The sequence below is a fragment of the Cherax quadricarinatus genome, chromosome 4, assembly GCF_038502225.1.
Source record: "Cherax quadricarinatus isolate ZL_2023a chromosome 4, ASM3850222v1, whole genome shotgun sequence".
Classification (NCBI taxonomy): domain Eukaryota; kingdom Metazoa; phylum Arthropoda; class Malacostraca; order Decapoda; family Parastacidae; genus Cherax; species Cherax quadricarinatus.
In genome coordinates this window covers 25,414,358-25,435,991 of record NC_091295.1, presented here as the reverse complement: position 1 = coordinate 25,435,991, position 21,634 = coordinate 25,414,358, and the positions used below count along the sequence as shown (strand labels likewise).

The following is a 21,634-nucleotide window of genomic DNA, read 5'->3' as shown; positions in this document are numbered from 1 at the left end:
TGTTGCCCTGGGTTGTGTAATTGATGGGTATCTAGGTGGTTGGCAGTCTTCTTAGAACCCTTTCAAAGATTTTTATGATGTGGGATGTTAGTGCTGTCGGTTTGTAGTTCTTTGCAATTGCTTTACTGCCACCTTTGTTGATTGGGGCTATGTCTGTTGTTTTTAGAGACTGTGGGATGACTGTTGTGTCCATGCTCCCTTTCCGTAGAATGATGAAGGCAAGTGACAGGGGCTTCTTACAGCTCTAGATGAACACCAAGTTCCACGAGTCTGGGCCTGGGGCATAGTGCAGGGACACGTCATTAATTGCCTTTTCAAAGTCCTGTGGTGTTAGGATAATATCAGATTTTTGAAGCGACCAAATTTTGAGTCTCGGTCATAAAAAATTCATGTAGATTGTCAACCCTGAATCTGGTTAACAGCTCATTGAACACCGAGTCATATTGGGACTTTAGTATCTCACTCATTTATTTGCTGTCATCTGTGTAGGTCCCATCTTGTCTAAGCAAGGGTTTAATACTGGATGTTTTTGCCTTAGATATGGCATAAGAGAAGAAGTGTTTCTGGTTTCTTTTAATTTCATTGATGGCTTTAAGTTCTTCCTGAGATTCTTGTCTTGTGTAAGATTCCTTAAGCTTAAGTTTGATATTTGCTATTTATCTGACCAGTGCCTCCCTTCGTATTTCAGATATACTGGCCCCTCTCAGCAGCTCTGTGATTCTTCGCCTTGGCCTACATAGGGAGTCTCTTTCTAGTTTACATCTTCTCTTTTTTTTTTACAAGTCAGCTGTCTCCCACTGAGGCAGGGTGACCCAAAAAGAAAGAAAATCCCCAAAAAGAAAATACTTTCATCATCATTCAACACTTTCACCTCACTCACACTTAATCACTGTTTTTTGCAGAGGTGCTCAGAACACAACAGTTTAGAAACATATATGTAAAAAGATACACAACATATCCCTCCAAACTGCTAATATCCCGAACCCCTCCTTTAGAGTGCAGGCATTGTACTTCCCATTTCCAGGACTCAAGTTCGGCTATATAAAAATAACCGGTTTCCCTGAATCCCTTCACTAAATATTACCCTGCTCACACTCCAACAGATTGTCAGGTCCCAAATACCATTCTTCTCCATTCGCTCCTATCGAACACGCTCATGCACGCCTGCTAGAAGTCCAAGCCCCTTGCCCACAAAACCTCCCTTACCCCTTCCTTCCAACCTTTTCGAGGACAACCCCTACCCTGCCTTCCTTCCCCTACAGATTTATACGCTGTCCATGTCATTCTACTTTGATCCATTCTTTCTAAATGACCAAACCACCTCAACCCCTCTTCAGCCCTCTGACTAATACTTTAACCCGTAAATGGTCCAAGCAGATCTACGTTCACATGCGTAGTGCTCCAAAAGTAGATCTACTTTTTTTTTACATATTTTCAAATATAACAAAAAAAAAGTAGATCAAAGTTTTTTTACACGTTTTCAAATGTAAAAAAAAAAAATCTACTTTTTTTACATTCAAATGTTGAAAAAACGTATACAGTGGACCCCCGCATACCGATTTTAATCCGTGCAAGAGGGGTAATTGTTATGCGAAATAATCGGTATGTGAATGAATTTTCCCCATAAGAAATAATGGAAATAAAATTAATCCATGCAAGACACCCAAAAGTATGAAAAAAAAATTTTTTTTACCACATGAAATGTTAATTTTAGTACACACAAACTGAAAAAGGCATGCACAATTACATGACACTTACTTTTATTGAAGATCTGGTGATGATTGATGGGATGGGAGGAGGGGAGAGAGAGTGTTAGTGTTTAGAAGGGGAATCCCCTTCCATTAAGACTTGAGGTGTCGAGTCCTTTTCTGGGGTTACTTCCCTTCTTCTTTTAATGCCACTAGGACCAGCGTCAGAGTCACTGGACTTCTTTCGCACAACATATCTGTCCATAGTGGCCTGTACCTCTCGTTCCTTTATGACTTCCCTAAAGTGTTTCACAACATTGTCAGTGTAATAATCACCAGCACGGCTTGCAATAGCTGTGTGAGGGTGATTTTCATCAAAAAAGGTTTGCACTTCAAGCCACTTTGCACACATTTCCTTAATCTTTGTAGTAGGCAACTTCTTCAATTTCTCTCTCCCCTCCTCTGAACCAGTTTTCTTAGGTCTGGCCTCTTGCTCTTGAAGTTGATCTATCAGCTCATCAGTGGTTAGTTCTTCATTGTCCTCCTCCACCAACTCTTCCACATCCTCCCCACTAACCTCCAACCCCAAGGACTTTCCCAATGCCACAATGGATTCCTCAACTGGCATAATCCTCTCAGGGTTAGCCTCAAACCCTTCAAAATCCCTTTTGTCTACACATTCTGGCCACAGTTTCTTCCAAGCAGAGTTCAAGGTCTTCTTAGTCACTCCCTCCCAAGCCTTACCTATAAGGTTTACACAATTGAGGATATTAAAGTGCTCTCTCCAAAACTCTCTTAGAGTCAGTTGAGTTTCTGAGGTCACTACAAAGCACCTTTCAAACAGAGCTTTTGTGTACAGTTTTTTGAAGTTTGCAATAACCTGCTGGTCCATGGGCTGCAGGAGAGGAGTGGTATTAGGAGGCAAAAACTTCACCTTAATGAAGCTCATGTCCCCATAAAGTCGCTCTGCCACGTCTGTAGGATGACCAGGGGCATTGTCTAACACCAGGAGGCACTTAAGTTCTAATTTCTTTTCAGTTAGGTAATCTTTCACATTGGGGGCAAATGCATGGTGTAACCAGTTATAGAAAAAGTCCCTAGTGACCCATGCCTTACTGTTTGCCCTCCACAGCACACACAAATTCTCCTTGAGGACATTCTTTTGCCTGAACGGTCTGGGAGTTTCAGAGTGATACACTAATAAAGGCTTAACTTTGCAATCACCACTAGCATTGGAACACATCAACAAAGTAAGCCTGTCTTTCATAGGCTTATGTCCTGGGAGTGCCTTTTCCTCATGAGTAATGTAGGTCCTGCTTGGCATTTTCTTCCAAAACAGGCCTGTTTCATCACAATTAAACACTTGTTCAGGTTTCAGTCCTTCAGTCTCTATGTACTCCTTGAATTCATGCACATATTTTTCAGCCGCTTTGTGGTCCGAACTGGCAGCCTCACCATGCCTTATCACACTATGTATGCCACTACGCTTCTTAAATCTCTCAAACCAACCTTTGCTGGCCTTAAATTCACTCACATCAGCACTAGTTGCAGGCATTTTTTTAATTAAATCCTGATGCAACTTCCTAGCCTTTTCGCTTATGATCGCTTGAGAGATGCTATCTCCTGCTAGCTGTTTTTCATTTATCCACACCAATAAGAGTCTCTCAACATCTTCCATCACTTGCGATCTTTGTTTCGAAAACACAGTTAAACCTTTGGCAAGAACAGCTTCCTTGATTGCCTTTCTGGTGCCCACAATAGTAGCGATGGTTGATTGGGGTTTCTTGTACAACCTGACCAGGTCGGCGATACGCACTCCACTTTCATACTTATCAATGATCTCTTTCTTCATTTCTATTGGAATTCTCACCCTTATTGGTGTAGGGTTGGCACTAGAAGCTTTCTTGGGGCCCATGGTCACTTATTTTCCAGAAACAGCACCGAAAACACTGTAATAATACGAAATATTCCGATTGTATGCTTGGATGTTACCGCGGAGGCTGGCTGGTAAACAATGGCACGGGCGGCACATGTGAGGCTGGCTGAGGGCGCACATTGGACGCGTCTCGGACGAAAATTGGTGAGCGGGTTTTTAAGCGGTATGCGAGGCAAAATTTTTGCGATTAAAGCAAGCGGTATGCGGATTAATCGTTATGTGGTGCCATCGGTATGCGGGGGTCCACTGTATATACGTTTGGACCGTTTACGGGTTAATTAACTCCACACCTTCTCCTAATTTCCACACTCCGAATTTTCTGCATAATATTTACACCACACATTCCCTTTAGACAGGACATCTCCACTGCCTCCAACCGTCTCCTCGCTGCTGCATTCACAACCCAAGCTTCACACCCATATAAGAGTGTTGGTATTATGCTTTTATACATTCCCTTCTTTGCCTCCATAGATAACGTTTTTTGTCTCCACATATACCTCAATACACCACTCACCTTCTTTCCCTCATCAATTCTATGATTAACCTCATCCTTCGTAAATCCATCCACCGACACATCAACTCCCAAGTATCTGAAAACATTCACTTCTTTCATACTCCTCCTCCCCAATTTGATATCCAATTTTTCTTTATCTAAATCATTTGATACCCTCATCACCTTACTCTTTTCTATGTTCACTTTCAAATTTCTCCCTTTACACACCCAAACTCATTCACTAACCTTTGCAACTTTTCTTTAGAATCTCCCAAAAGCACAATATCATCAGCAAAAAGTAACTGTGTCAACTCCCATTTTGTATTTGATTCCCCATAATTTAATCCCAGCCCTCTCTCCAACACCCTAGCATTTACTTCTACAACCCCATCTATAAATATGTTAAACAACCATGATGACATTACACATCCCTGTCTGGGAAGTAATTTTCATCTCTCCTACACACCTTAACCTGAGCCTTACTATCCTCATAAAAACTCTTTACAACATTTAGTAACTTACTACCTTTTTCTATACACTTCCAGCATCTGCCACATTCCTGCCCTATCCACTCTATCAAATATCTTCTTCTTTCAACAAACCAGCTATATTCCACTGAGGCGGGGTGGCCCAAAAGGAAAAACAAAAGTTTCTCCTTTTAAATTTAGTAATATATACAGGAGAAGGGGTTACTAGCCCCTTGCTCTTGGCATGTTAGTCACCTCTTACGACACTCATGGCTTACAGAGGAAGAATTCTGCTCCACTTCCCCATGGAGATAAGAGGAAATAAACAAGAACAAGAACTAGTAAGAAAATAGAAGAAAGCTCAGAGGGGTGTGTATATATATATGCTTATACATGCAAGTGTAGTGTGACCTAAGTGCAAGTAGAAGTAGCAAGCGATACCTGAAATCTTGCATATTTATGAGACAGATAACACGCCAACAATCCTACCATGATGTAAAACAATTACAAGCTTCTGTTTTACTCACTTGGCAGGATGGTAGTGCCTCCCTAGGCACTTGCTGTCTACCAACCTACTACCTACACTCTCTCATATGCCTTTTCTAAATCCATAAATGCAATGAAAACTTCCCTACCTTTGTCTAAATACTGTTCACATACTTGCTTCAATGTAAACGCTTGAATTACACATCCCCTACCCATTCTAAAGCCTCCTTGTTCATCTTCAATCCTGCTCTCTTACCCCTAATTCCTTCAATAGTAACTCTACCATACACTTTACATGGTATACTCAGTAAACTTTTTTTTTTTCATCAAACTGGCCATATCCCACCGAGGCAGGGTGACCTAAAGAGAAAAATGAAAGTTTCTCTTTTTAACTTTTGTAATGTATACAGGAGAAGGTGTTACTAGTCCCTTGCTCCCCCTCTCTTACAACATGCATGGCTTATGGAGGAAGAATTCTGTTCCACTTTCCCATGGAGATATGAGGAAATAAACGAGAACAAGAACTAGTAAGAAAATAGAAGAAAACCCAGAGGGGGGTGTATGTATATGCTTGTACATGCAAGTATAGTGTGACCTAAGTGTAAGTAGAAGTAGGAAGACATACCTGAAAGCTTGCATGTTTGAGACAGAAAAGACACCAGCAATCCTACCATCATGTAAAACGTACAGACTTCCGTTGTACACTCGCTTGGCAAGACTGTAATGCCTCCCTGGGCGGTTGCTGTCTACCAACCTAATACGTACGAGTTTCCAAATAGTAAACTTCTTCCCCTATAATTTTTACAGTCTCTCTTGTTCCATCCCCCCCCTCCTTTTACATAGAGAAACTATACATTGGGCCCTCAGTTAACGACATTAACCCTTTCAGGGTCCAAGGCCAAAATCTGAAGTCACGCACCAGTGTCCAAGAAATTTTGAAAAAAAAAAAAAATATTTTTTCTTACAGAATTAAAGAGGATATTTTTGTGAAGGTAATAAAACAAAAAAAATTAGAATCTGATCAGTACTTACCGAGATACAGTGCCAAGAAGTTTGTAGAAAATGATGTGGTGGCGGCAACATCGACGAATTCCATATACGCGTATTATATTATTTTGTTGTTTTAGTTGTTTTTTCTTTTCTTTTCCAATTTTTTTCTATTCCTACTAACATTTGGGGCCTGAGAGACCAATACTGTATATAATTGATATATATATACTCACTGTATTGAACACAATAACCGCATTAAAGTTATTATCATATTATTGTTTACCACTGTTGTTTATTACAATAAACATGCACAAATATTGTATAATACTAATGTTCTATCATATATTTACATATTTACAATCACTGGACATGGTTTTAGAACTGCTGGAGCTTGTGGAACTCCTTGAAACAAGGCACCATGCACAGAGGCACCTTACATTCCTCACACATAAACCGAGTGTCTTTGCATCTTTGTTGCCGTCGTTTTGTTTGTGCACAGACAATGCATCTCTTCTGAGCAAATTTCTTTTGAGTTGAAGGAAGCTGTATTATGAAATGATCACCTTCTCTCCTCAAACGCTTGGGTATATTGTGATGAATTCGAGGACCATGTTGTATTGCAGGTGTTGTTACCTGGTACTTCATTATGAGTTGTCTGACAACAGACAAACAAAATTCACCATACGGTGGTCTGTTACCAGTCTTTATTTGGTACATATTATATGCATTCAGCATTGAAATGTCCATGAGATGGAAGAAAAGTTTCATGTACCACTTGTAACTCTTACGAATACAGTCAACAAAACCAATCTGCATGTCACACTTGTCAACCAAGCGCATGTTTTGTGTATAATCAATCACTGTCACTGGTTTTCGAATACGTTCATTAGTCACTCGATCAACTTTGCCACTGTCTTGCATTTCATTACGGTGAATGGTTGTCAACAATGTGACATCTCGTTTGTCATGCCACCGTAATGCCATGATGTCATTGGCAGTAAACACCTGCACGTCATCACCACGAACACCTGCGTTGAGCCTGGGCATATGTTTACGATTAGAACGCACTGTGCCACACACATCTGTCTTGTTCACTCGCATGAAATCACTGAGTAATGGGCTTGTGTACCAGTTATCGGTATATAATGTATGGCCCTTACCAAGATAAGGTGCCATCATGTTTCTCACTACGTCACCTGATATACCCAATAACATCTTGGTATCTTTCAATGTTTTACTACCCGTGTATACAACAATATCCAACACCAGGCCACTGTCACAATCACAGAGTACAAACAATTTTATACCAAAGCGGTTCCTCTTGCTCGGTATATACTGCTTGAATGACAGTCTACCTTTGAACAAAATCAAAGACTCGTCAATTACAAGATTCTTGAATGGATAAAAGTATATCCTGAACTTTTGTTTGAGATACATGAAAACATTTCTAATCTTGTATAACCTGTCACTTCTGTCAGGCCTGGTTTTGTCAGAGAAGTGCAACATACATAACAGTAAGATAAACCTGTTCACTGGTATTATTTCACTGAAGGATGGGGTACAAATTAGCCGATCTGTGGACCAGTATGCTTTTATATTATGCTTATAGACGTGAGGCATAAGCATTATTGTTGCAAAAAGCAAATACATTTCTGCAACAGTCGTCTCTTTCCACCTGTGTAGTCTTGACTGTGGTGATAAGATCGTATTTGCCATGGTGTACTGAAAATACTTATTACTTTCCCTGACAATAATTTCCATCAATGGCTGGTCAAAGAATAATTCAAAGAATTCCAGTTCATTGGCCGTGGTTCCAAGGGGACAGGTAGGTAGAATTCCACTTTGAGAGTCATCAAAGTGGTGAGGGCTGGGAACAAAATTGGGATTTTGCTGCCAATCCCACATACGGTTTGCTGGTGGATACTGGACATCATAGGCTGGTTGTATGGGTGGTTGTGGCGGGCTGGTGGGTGACGCTCCGCTTTGTCCTTGAACTGACGAGTCAGCAGCGTGGGTCCCCGCGTGGCACAGCGAGTCACGCATGGGGGTGCCACTACCACCACCAGCCCCACTAACACCATCCACTGATGCCTGTGGCCCATCCATGCCAAGTGTAGCCACATCATCCTCACTATCACTACCTAAAACGGGTGTAGGGCCACGGGATGTACTCCGGGATGTACTCCGTCCCCTGGGCACAGCATAGGGTACACTACCCGAGCGCATGCGGCGGCGAACATACCGACGCTTCACTGGTGAATATGTTTCCTCACTATCACTACTCGAATGATCGTCGAGCGCAATAAAATCACAATCCACGTCAGAATCATCGTCATTACTGAAGTCAGAGGCCAGGCCACGGGAAAATATTAGTTTTCTCTTACGTTTAGGAACACCCGACCGTGAGTCACGAGTGCCCACACCAGAGGTAGAAGGTCGAGGATCGTCGGGGTTTTCTGCACTATTATCGATATCCTGGTCATTATTTTCGGTCACTAACTTATCAAAGCCGTAGAATTCGTCTTCATTTCCACTTCCATCAGTGTCAGAACTATCAGACAGGAAGAGGAGAGTCCCAATTTTCCGGGGAGTGAGAGCTGACTTGCGACGAGGCATGGTGAACAAGGGTGACTGAGCCGGCGTTCCCACAATGCTATGCAGGCGCCTAGATTTTTTGTTTACGGCGCACACCCACGGCGCAGACCCATTCTCTCATATGTAGGCCTATGAGCGCTTTCGCGCTAAATTTGACGGCGCTAGAATTTTGGCGTAGATCTACGGTTTGGACACTCGCCAACCAGCCGTAGATCTACGGGACGGACCCTGAAAGGGTTAATCCGTTCCAGAGAGCTTGTCTTTAACCGATTCTGTCGTTTTCTGAATTAATTTTCCCCATAAGACGTAATGGAAATCCAATTAATCTGTTTGAGACACCCAGAAGTATTAAAAAAATATTTTCTACTTGAAATATGTATTTACCTACACAGAAAACAATGATGCATGAAGAATAAAACAATAACAACATCGCATTTAGCTTTATTGAAGACATGGTGATGTATAGAAGATGGGAAGAGGGGAGAGGATGGAAGAGTTTACAGTTGTTTGGAAGGGGAATCCCACTCCATAAAGACTTAAGGTACCAAGTCCTTATCCTGGGTTACTTCCCTCCTTTGTTTTTCTATGCCACTAGGACCAGCTTGAGAGCCACTGGACTCCTGTCGCTCAAAAAAGTTTTTCAGAGAGGTCTGTTTCTGGCGTATGTTAGGAATTGTGTTGGGAGATACAAGATAGTCCTTCAGTGTGACACTAATATCAGCTCTACGGCTTATTTATCTAGCATAATTCATCTAATATGACATAATAAACAATATTAATAACATAGAAATATGTCATATACTCTAGAATGAATAAAATACATCATTATGTCACAAGTGTTGCTGTGTTGTTGTTGAGTGTATAAGGGCCACTGAGAGCATAAGCCATACACAGTGGTGGTGGAGGTGGCAGCAGCAGTTGAGACTAGAGACAGCAGTGTTGTCAGTCGCTCTATATAACTCCAAGAACATTGGAAGAGTTAGGTTCGTGCTGTTCTTTTTCTATCGATTAATCGCTTAACTTACTTGCTACAGTTAATGCTACACTTTATCGTTGACTGCCGCTATAGTTTATATAGACTCCTGCTGCTTTAGTATCGTACATGTTGCAGAATTACTGAAAAAGGCACATTCTCCCATCTCAACCCTTTACCAAAGGGCTGGCTGGCACTAGAAGCTTTCTCTGGGCCCATTGTGGCTTATTTAGCAGTTTTTTTTTTTTTTATTTTTTTTTCAACAAGTTGGTCGTCTCCCACCGAGGCAGGGTGACCCAAAAAAGAAAGAAAATCCCCAAAAAGAAAATACTTTCATCATCATTCAACACTTTCACCACACACACACATTATCACTGCTTTTGCAGAGGTGCTCAGAATACAACAGTTTAGAAGCATATACGTATAAAGATACACAACATATCCCTCCAAACTGCCAATATCCCAAACCCCTCCTTTAAAGTGCAGGCATTGTACTTCCCATTTCCAGGACTCAAAGTTACAAGCAGTTACAAGCACTAAAAACAATGGAATAATACAAAGTGTATCGCATGTAAGCGTGGAATCGTCCTCACTGGCTTGTAAACAATGACACACTGGCATAAAGTGGCCGGGCCGCTCAGGCCGTGCAGACACGTTCGAGACAAGTGACTTTAACTGAGTTCTTTGTCATTAACTGAGCCAATATTTTGACACAAAAACGTGTTGTTATCCGATTTTTACATTATCCGATAACATCTTTAACTGAGGGTCCACTGTACATGCTGTCTGCCAATCCCTAGGTACCTTCCCTTCTTTCATACATTTATTAAGCAAAAATACTAACCACTCCAACACTATACCTCCCCGGCTTTTAACATTTCTGTCATGATCCCATCAGTTCCAGCTGCTTTACCCCCCTATCATTCTGTGTAATGCATCACACACCTCCCCCACACTCACATCCTGCTCTTCTTCACTCCTAAAAGATGTTATACCTCCCTGGCCAGTGCATGAAACTGCTGCCTCTCTTTCTGCATCAACATCTAAGTTACTCAAAATATTCCTGCCATCTACCCAATACCTCCAGCTCCCCATCTACTAACTCCCCTACTATGTTTTTAACTTAAAAATCCATTTGTTCCCTAGGCTTTCTTAACCTGTTTCTCACTCCCAGATTTTTTCTTATTCTCAGTAAAATTTCTTGACAGTGCCTCTCCCACTCTATTATTTGCTCTCTTTTTGCACTCTCTCACCACTCTCTTCACCATTCTTTTACTCTCCATATACTCTGCCCTTCTTATATCACTTCTGTTTTGTAAAAACCTCTCGTAAGTTACCTTTTTCTTTTATCGCACTCTTTACCTCATTCCACCAATCACTCCTCTTTCCTCCTGCACCCACCCTCCTATAGCCACAAACTTCTGCCCCACATTCTAACACTGCATTTTCAGAACTATGCCATCCCTCTTCAACCCCCTTCCCCACTACCCATACTTGCACTAGCCCACTTTTCTGCCAGTAGCTGCTTATCTCGCCCTAGGCTGCTTATATCTCACCCTAACTTCCTCCTCCCTTAGTTTATAAACTTTCACCTCTCTATTACTTGCTGCTGGCATTTTTCCTTTGTCCCATCTACCTGTTACTCTAACTGTAGCTACAACTAAATAATGATCTGATATATCTGTTGCCCCTCTATTAACATGCACATCCTGAAGCCTGTCCACCAATACATAATCTAACAAACTACTTTCATTATGTGGTATATCATACCTTGTATACTTGTCCTTTTTTTTTTTTTTTGTCATGAAATATGTATTACTTATTACCAAACCTTTTTCTACACATAGTTGAATTAAATGCCCCCCATTTTCATTTACCCCTGGCACCCCAAATTTACTTACTACTACCTCCACAACATTTTTACTACTTCAGCATCTAGATCCCCAACCATTAGTACTCTCTCACTTGGTTCAAAACTCAACACATTCTCATTCAACATTTCTCTTTTTATCTTTTTCTTTCTCTTTTTATCTTTTTCTTTCTCTTTTTATCTTTTTCTTTCTCTTTTTATCTTTTTCTTTCTCTTTTTATCTTTTTCTTTCTCTTTTTATCTTTTTCTTTCTCTTTTTATCTTTTTCTTTCTCTTTTTATCTTTTTCTCTTTTTATCTTTTTCTTTCTCTTTTTATCTTTTTCTTTCTCTTTTTATCTTTTTCTTTCTCTTTTTATCTTTTTCTTTCTCTTTTTATCTTTTTCTTTCTCTTTTTATCTTTTTCTTTCTCTCTTTATCTTTTTCTTTCTCTTTTTATCTTTTTCTTTCTCTTTTTATCCTTTTCTTTCTCTTTTTATCTTTCTCTTTTTATCTTTTTCTTTCTCTTTTTATCTTTTTCTTTCTCTTTTTATCTTTTTCTTTCTCTTTTTATCTTTTTCTTTCTCTTTTTATCTTTTTCTTTCTCTTTTTATCTTTTTCTTTCTCTTTTTATCCTTTTCTTTCTCTTTTTATCTTTCTCTTTTTATCTTTTTCTTTCTCTTTTTATCTTTTTCTCTTTATCTTTTTCTGTCTCTTTTTATCTTTTTCTGTCTCTTTTTATCTTTTTCTGTCTCTTTTTATCTTTTTCTGTCTCTTTTTATCTTTTTCTCTCTTTTTATCTTTTTCTCTCTCTTTTTATCTTTTTCTCTCTCTTTTTATCTTTTTCTCTCTCTTTTTATCTTTTTCTCTCTCTTTTTATCTTTTTCTCTCTCTTTTTCTCTCTTTTTATCTCTCTTTTTATCTCTTTTTATCTCTCTTTTTATCTCTCTTTTTATCTCTCTTTTTATCTCTCTTTTTATCTCTCTTTTTATCTCTCTTTTTATCTCTCTTTTTATCTCTCTTTATCTCTCTCTTTTTATCTCTCTCTTTTTATCTCTCTCTTTTTATCTCTCTCTCTTTATCTCTCTCTCTCTCTTTTTATCTCTCTTTTTATCTCTCTCTTTTTATCTCTCTCTCTTTTTATCTCTCTCTCATTTTATCTCTCTCTCTTTTTATCTCTCTCTCTTTTTATCTCTCTCTCTCTCTTTTTATCTCTCTTTTTATCTCTCTCTCTCTCTCTCTCTCTCTCTCTCTCTCTATTTTTTTTTTTTTTTTTTTTTTACACAAGGTTTGGCAAGGTTAAGGATCCCTAGCTTTATTGACAAGCTATTTACAGGTTAAGGATTCCTAACTTTATTGGCACGCTAAGAGCTGTTACCTACATCAGCTCATTTGAAAGCATTTTTATTGTTATGAGACATACAAGTAGGGAACAGGATGAAGTTGGAGCCATCTGTGGGCCAGCATTTTTATGTGATCAACTGATTTTATCTCGTTGACATCATTATGCTGTACGAATGTGTTCCATACTCGAGTCATCCTGGGTATGTATGATCTCAGATGGAGTGATGTTCTGGAGAAGGGTACAGCCAGAGTGAAGTTGCTGCTTTCTGCCCGTCTTGTGGCATAAAAGCTTGTTTCATGCTCTCCTCGAAGTGGATCCAAGTGTGGTACTTTGACAATATTGGCCTTGTACATAACAGTAAGGCCACCCACATCCCTCCTATGTTGAAGGCTCTGCTGAAATGACAGATCTATCCAGGATGGGTCCAGGCGAGAGATGAGACGTCTTGCTCTGTTCTCTACTCTGTCAAGCAGTCGCAGATGAGAGGGGGGCAGGCAAACCAAGAAAGTGGAGCATACTTGAGGTGTGAGCGTACTTGTGCCTCGTACAGGATCTTGCATCCCCTACTGTCAAGCAGATGCGAGATACGGCGAAGTGCTGTAAGCTTCCTGGCTGCCTTGTTTGCAAGATTTACAACATGGTTCTTCATGGTTAGTTTGGAGTCAAATTTCACCCCAAGGATATCAACTTCTTCTCCAGGTGCCAACACCCTCCCATTCATCCTTACTACTGCACCAGCATTACCATCATGGTGCCTAGAGACGATCATCATTTGCATTTTCTCAGGTGCAAATGTTACTTGCCATCTATTTCCCCAAGCTGATACAGCTCTCAGCTGGTGATTGATGTAGCTTAGAGCAGCTGGCATTTCTTCTCTTGGATAAGTGAATGTCAGTGTACAGTCATCTGCATATGCATGTGATTCGGGGATGAGATGAAGAAGGTCGTTGAAGTAGACATTCCATAACAGTGGACCCAGCACGCTTCCTTGTGGAAAACTTGCCCCAATAGGATGTCTTGCTGATTCCGTTCCATTGAGAACTACACTTTGAGATCTACCATGAAGGTAATCACTGAGGAGACATAGCGTAGAGCCTGCAATTCCCAGTGCTTGAAGTTTTGCTAAGAGGCCCTGGTGCCACACCCGGTCGAAAGCACCAGCAATGTCCAGTGCTACCACACAGCTGACTCTGGATTCATCCAGTGACTGGTGCCACTTAGTGGAGAGGTTTAACAACAGATCAGCAGCAGAGTAACCTTTCCTGAAGCCATATTGACGATCACAAAGTAGTGAGTGGTAGTCAAAAAACTCTGTCATTTGTCTTGAGATTATTGTCTCAAGGATCTTACCAGTGATTGACAGGAGTGACACTGGTCTGTAGTTGCTGATTTCTGCTCTGCTCTTCTTTTTGTGAACAGGGACTACATTTGCCTCTTTCCATAGAGAGGGCCATTTACACTGTACTAGGCAGTGCTGAAAGATGTGAGTTAGAGGTGCTGCTAGCTGGTCTGCACATCTTCTCAACAATCTTGGGCTCAACTTGTCTGGGCCCACAGCCTTTTCTTGGTCAAGCGATTTAAGAAGGAAATGCACCTCCTCCTGCCTTATTGTCACCACTGACAGTTTTGACACAGTTCTTGCAGCTAGCCAAGGAGGGTCCCTTGCTGGATCAGGAACTTGCATTTTGGTAGCAAAGTGTTCAGCAAAGAGGTCCGCCTTCTCTTGACTACTAGTAGAGGTGGTCCCATCCTGTCGATTTAGAGGTGGAATGAGTTCATCAGGCAGATAACCTTGTCTGTCCTTGACCAGGGACCACCAGGTTTTGGAGCCTACCCTACCTGATGCTAGCTTTCTTTTAGTGTCCACCTCCCATTTAGCAATGGCCCACTTTTGAACGTCTAATGTTGGCCAACAGGATGCTGATAGACTGGCTCCTCTTTTTCTCTTTCTCTTTTTCTCTTTCTCTTTTTTTCTCTTTCTCTTTTTTTCTTTCTCTTTTTTTCTCTTTCTCTTTTTTTCTCTTTCTCTTTTTTTCTCTTTCTCTTTTTTTCTCTTTCTCTTTTTTTCTCTTTCTCTTTTTTTCTCTTTCTCTTTTTTTCTCTTTCTCTTTTTTTCTCTTTCTCTTTTTTTCTCTTTCTTCTTCAGGTGTATAAACACACTATAACCCACTTTTCACATCCAACCCTTATTTTACTCCACATAATCCTTGAATCTATACATTAATATTCACTGCAAAATAGTAGTCGATGGATTGCAATTAAGAGCAGTGATGTCATCTTCATTTATTTTTGTTTTTTAAGTCAATAAAGTTAATGCTACTCAGCTTTCAATATCTGTATCATGATGTATGAATTTCAAATAAATTTTATTATTAATTTTCTTCTACTTTCAGGAAGATGAGTTGAAATCTGCTATATTAGCAGTCCTGGCTAATAAACAAGATATGGAAGGTGCCATGACAGTTGCAGAAGTACACTCTGCTCTAGGTTTGGATGCCCTGAAGACCCGAACCTTTCAGATATTTAAGACCTCTGCTATTAAAGGGGAAGGCCTAGACCAAGCAATGGACTGGTTAGCTAATGCCCTTGCTACCAGAAAATGAGACACATTTTTTAAATATAGACAATGTGCATAAGAGGTGTGCAATTTTAGGTAAATTTATTATAGAAACTCTTTACCCTAATACAGACACAGATGATAAAAATGGAGATACATAGTAGAGTGGTCAGTTGTAGTGTAGTCTGGGTTCATGAAATGGTTAATGTCATCATGACGACCTAAAATCAATATCCAGTGAGAGTGAGGCTTTCCTTGCCCTGGTTTAGCACTTTTTCTGATTATAATAATAATTTCCTTGCCTAACACAACTGTTTATTTTTTTTTTTTTTTTTTCCTCCAAACTGGCCATACCCTACCAAGGCAGGGTGACCTAAAAAGAAAAAAGTTTTGTTAAGACATAACTATAGATTATAAACAATGATTTTTGTGTAAATTCTTTTCGTTGATAATTTTGGCATCATTCCACCACAAAGTAGTAGCAGTGTGAATAACATTAATTAACATTATTACCATTATGAGTATGTCTCACGTATTATCTCACATTCCACTAGATATCTCATAAAATCCAGCTTTGTTTTCAACAATACTTTTGGGTTTCTTGCCGGTTAAATCTCTGTATGTGATGTTGGTACTTAAGATTACACTTAAGGAATGCACTGTGGGGGAGTTAACAAAAGTAAGTGGAGATTTGTTGAGCTTGGGGGTATTAACCCTTAGACTGTCGCAGGCCCCTTTCTGAAACTGTCATTCTGTGTTGATAAATTTTTGGAAAAAAAAAAAACAATTTTTTTCTTATGAAATGATAGAGAATCTTTTCCCGATGGTAATGACATAAAAAGTACGAAATTTGGTCGAAAACTTGCGGAATTACGCTCCCGCGATGTTAGCGGTCTCGGCGACATGTACGCATCAGCCATTTCAGCATAGTTGCTGATCCCCTTACATGTGTTATATAGCTTATCTGAGTATCATAGTACCATCCATATGTTTTATATACACGACCCATTTTGCTAGACCTAGGGACTAGTTTGTGTGACGTCACGTGATGCTGTTGCGAGCCCGTCGCGCTCAGGGATCCCTCTCAGATCCGTTCGACCTACCAGGCAGCTGCAGGCAGGCTGGGCCTCCCTTACCACAGTCTGACAAGTGTGTTTAACTTTTTTTTTTTTTTTCAACAAGTCGGCCGTCTCCCACCGAGGCAGGGTGACCCAAAAAAGAAAGAAAATCCCCAAAAAGAAAATACTTTCATCATCATTCAACACTTTCACCACACTTGCACATTATCACTGTTTTTGCAGAGGTGCTCAGAATACACAGTTTAGAAGCATACACATATAAAGATACACAACATATCCCTCCAAACTGCCAATATCCCAAACCCCTCCTTTAAAGTGCAGGCATTGTACTTCCCATTTCCAGGACTCAAGTCCGACTATATGAAAATAACCGGTTTCCCTGAATCCCTTCACTAAATATTACCCTGGTCACACTCCAACAGATCGTCAAGTCCCAAGTACCATTCGTCTCCATTCACTCCTATCTAACACGCTCACGCACGCTTGCTGGAAGTTTAACTACAACCATTTAATCTCCAACGAACCCCGACGACAAATGGTGGCAGCTTTAGGATACAAACCCACGCCTCTGAAGAGACTGGTGAAAGCTTGCTTGGGGTAGCTGGCTTGGGATTGTAGAGTGTCTCGGCAAGCCTAGCGTCACAAGATGGTGACCGGCTCAGTAGTAATTTATCTCCAGAAATCGCTGTAAACGTCAGAATTACAGGCCCTCCAATGCCACCATTTGTCGTCGGGGTTCGTTGGAGATTAAATGGTTGTAGTTATACACACTTGTTGGATGGTAACACTTATATTGTCAGACTGTGGTAAGGGAGGCCCAGCCTGCCTGTAGCTGCCTGGTAGGTCGAACGGATCTGAGAGGGATCCCCGAGCGCGACGGGCTCACAACAGAGTCATGTGACGTCACACAAACTAGTCCCTAAGCCTAGCAAAAGGGGTCGTGTATATAAAACATATGGATGGTATTATGATACTCAGATAAACTATACAACACATGTAAGGGGATAAGCAACTATGCTGACAATGATAAATACTATACGAAAATGCACCTCAAAGTCGGCGTTTTACTCCAAAAAAACAGTCGGTTTTTTCTTCTCATTACGCACTGCGTGCTGCAGGATTTTTTTGTGGTGCGCACTGACCGCACAGACCCATTCTCTCACATGTGGGCCTACCAGTTTTCTCCCACTTGATTTGAAGCCGCTAGAATTTACGCTTATAAATGCGTCGGAAACAGTGGTGCGTAAGACGTATATATACACGACAGAAACAGTCAAAGCGTTAATGATCAGCAGAGCACATCATCTGCAGTCATTGATGAAATGAGAAGGAAAGCATAGTTTAATATTTTGATGACTGTAGTCACATTGGTCCTTAAGGTATTCTCTAGGCACAGTGTTAGTAGCCACTACTACCAGCACTACCATTTGAGATTGACCAGCAAGAAATCCACAAATCTAGCTGTAGCCAAAGCAGAGTTAATGACATACCATGTGGAGTATATAAGAAAGTTTGTGGGAGAGCGAGCTTAACACTTAGACACTCATGTCGATGAGCATAAATATGACTGCCACACCGGCATTGTTAATAATGCATGTGTTATTCACAGGAATAACCACATAATTTACACCTGGAAAATCCTAGAGGGACCAGTCCCAAATCTGCACATGGAAATCACTCCTGCTTAAGTGGAATTATGTCAGACTTATCAAGAGAATTGACATAAACTCCATTGTTTAGAATTTGTGGTCATTCGTCATAACGTAGTTTTGGAGGACATGGGAAACTTCAGTATTTGCAGAGACTTGGCTAAACTAATTAGTTAATGACATCAGGTGATGTCATTATGTACTGTATCTTGTGCACCCTGCCTTCACTACACTGACTTTCATGTTTGTCCCTGTATTGTATTGATAAGACACCTAGTGAGTAAAACATTTCTATAAAAAAAGTTATTTAAAGTTGCACAAGTATCTTTTTAAACACATTTGTCGGTATTAAATACCTTATTTGTAACATAGTGGGTGGATAATGTAATGTGTACATGAGGTTGTCAGCTGCCTTTGCTGTTCAGACACTTAAATCAAAATGTGCATTCATTAGATAGGTTCTTAAAGATTTAATCTAGCCCTTGTGGCTTAGCGCTTCTTTTTGATTATAATAATTAAAGATTTAATGAATTAAATTAATATTTGATTTCAAGATTTCAAGGAGGTAATGGTGTCTGGTAAGCAATGGCAACATGTGATTTTTCATTCTTTGTGTAAGTGAATCTTTGCAGGTTTGATGATTGTGTGTGTGTGTGTGTGTGTGATTTTATATCTATATAAACATTGTTATTTCTTTTTTACCAAGGGGAAATATTTGGAAACATGATACATCATATATTTAGTAGAGTATTTCTTGTATTAAATTGGCAAGCTAATTGAAGTGTGTGCAATAGCTCAACCTCAATGATATTCTATGTAAACAATGGGGTTACTGACTGTGGGCATGTTTTATATTTCTAAGCATTGGTAACTTGGCTCCATGAAAGGTTATGTTGTACAGTAATTTTAAGATTTTGTGAAACTGTTTAAAAAGTCATTACTTAAGGTAACAGCTACTGTACTTTTACATTACTTTGAACAGGCACTCTGAGTGGCTACTCTTATTGACTATTATGCCATTATGACTACTTTTGTGTTATTTTGGGTTGGCAGCCTGGGTGGTTAGTCATGCAGATGAAAGTATGACATTGGCTGTGTAGCAGGAGGTAATTATTCTATAAATGGAGCCTAAAACTGCAAACATTTTGTGTTGGATTGGCACTTCATTTATACAAAAGTCATTCCCAGTGTTTTAGAAAAAAAATTAGGATTTTAGTGGAAAATGTAATAGTGTTTTGGTATATACAGGTGAGCCATCACTGATTCGGCAGTCACTAATCTCGTTCCATCACAAATGCAGCACTCATTTCGACTAAAGTATTGCACCCATTTTATGAGACACCTACTGAGTGCAGACCAGTACTTGAGTTTTTTAAGGAATTTAATGGACCCAGTGATGCCAGATTAGTGATGGTCAACCTGTACTGACCTATGATTAATTTATTATTTTTATGTAATATATTACTAGTACAGGTCTAGTGAATAACTTCTCCCAGGATAATGGTAAATGATCTACACAGTAATATTTAACCAAATACATGGATTTCTTATAAGTAATTTGTATTGTAATGTTGTTATATGCAGAGTTGTCACACAAGTCTGCTGAAAACAGTTTGCAAATCTTTGTAGAGTTCTGCAAAACACATGAATGTGCCAGGAGAAAATGAATCATTTGTAAATTATCCAGTACAACCTTCATCTTATAATTGTGGATAATTGTAAGATTTGTATAGGGATGCACAGTGATCTGTGAATGTCCAGAAATGAACATATTACAGTAATTCCTTTGTTGGTGTAATATATTTTGTATTCTGTTTCTTGTATATACATATATAACATTCAAGACTTATTCTGTAAATTAAGGTTTTAATTTTTCATGTGAGCAACTAAACTCTTAAATGTCTTAAAGGAAGTAAAAACAGTTGACAAATACTGCCAGTGTTTTAAAAAAAAAAATGCTAATTAATCTTCCAGGTTAGAAACCTCTTAACTTTTGGTTTACACACAAACCATTGTATTTATAGCATTTGTAATACTGCACTGTAGATTTTTTTTGTATCCAGTATTATTTTAAAATTTATTTATCTAAATTGAAGCAAAAATAAAGAGAATATATTTAAATTCATACTAAATGCTTATACCTATGATTAGACTACTACTTTTGTATTTAATTTTATTCATGTGATGTCCACTGCCCCAGTTTACCCAGTCATCAATAGGTACCTGGGTATTAGTAGATTGTGGGGTCACATCCTGGGAAAGGGTCAGATGCTTGGCTGGGAAAATATAGATAATTACAGGGGTTTGTCTCCAACACCAATATACCATACCAGATGTAGTGATTTTATTGGGAGAATTGAAGCCTGTAACATAATGGTTTAACCTCCCATCCAGTAGAACTATATTGAATGACACCTTTACTCTGAAAACCACATAAATATTGCCTTTCATTTTCCATAATCTAATATATTACTATATTTTTTTGGTCAATTATGGATGCTCATAAGTAAATAAAACCTGTTTTAAAATACCAGTGCCAGCTAGTTTATTAGGCTATCCCACATGGGAAAAACAATAAGCTTTTCCCCTAACAGGGCAATTTTCTTGTAATTCATTTAAAAAAAGCTCAGCTAAAACATCCCTTCAAGGGAGGTTCCTTGATGTTAGTGAGGGGCTCTTGATCTAGGGAATTGGATCTATGCTCCAGTTCCCTGAATTGAGACTAAATCCTTTCCGACCCCCCCTCCCCCCTCACATGCGCTGTATAATCCTACAGGTTTAGCGCTCCCCCATGATTATATATATAATTAGCTAAAAGATTTGGTAATGGGAGTACACTATTACTACATGATGTAAACATTAAAACTTCATAGACTTTAGTAAAAAAAATATTGGTACAATCCTGAATAGTTTTGCTGTTACATGTACAACAGAAAGCATCAACTTTCCCTTTTGACCTAACTGGGCCTACATGGTGGACTAGAGCACTTTGTGAGCACAACTTTCCTCCCACAGTGACCATCCACACTCCCTACAATTGTATTATGGAAGTCTTATGCCCCACTCATTTTCATGTTTATAAAGCCATTTTGGATAATTAAATCGTTGTATCTTGCCTGTTATTCATGGCATCCAAGAGGAATACTAGTGATGCTGGAAGTACCAAGAAGAAAAATTAACTTGAATGCATGCATTGAAAGTACAGTGGACCCTCAACTAACGCTATTAATCCGTTCCTGAGAGCTCATCGTTAGTCAGAATAATCGTTAGTGAAGTTAATTTTCCCCATAAGAAATAATGGAAATCAAATTAATCCATGCAAGACACCCAAAAGTATTGAAAAAAAAAAATTTAACACATGAAATATTAATTTTAATACACACAAACTGAAGAAGACATGCATAGTTACATGATACTTACCTTTATTGAAGATCTGGTGATGATTGATGGGATGGGAAGAGGGGAGTGTGTTGATGGTCTTAGTGTTTAGAAGGGGAATTCCCTTCCATTAGGACTTGAGGTGGCAAAT

General features: G+C 39.4%; 1 protein-coding gene across 2 annotated transcripts in view; it reads left to right on the top strand.

The window, feature by feature from the left end:
- The window catches only part of Arl1 (ADP ribosylation factor-like 1), a 34,297-nt gene extending 14,071 nt beyond the window's left edge, over positions 1–20,226 (top strand). For both annotated transcript variants that reach the window (XM_053770284.2, XM_053770283.2), the window contains exon 4: positions 15,214–20,226. In XM_053770284.2, coding sequence (XP_053626259.1) covers positions 15,214–15,423 — 210 coding nt within the window. In that variant the 3' untranslated portion in view covers positions 15,424–20,226. The remainder of the gene's footprint in view (positions 1–15,213) is intronic.
- The last annotated feature ends 1,408 nt before the right edge of the window (positions 20,227–21,634 follow it).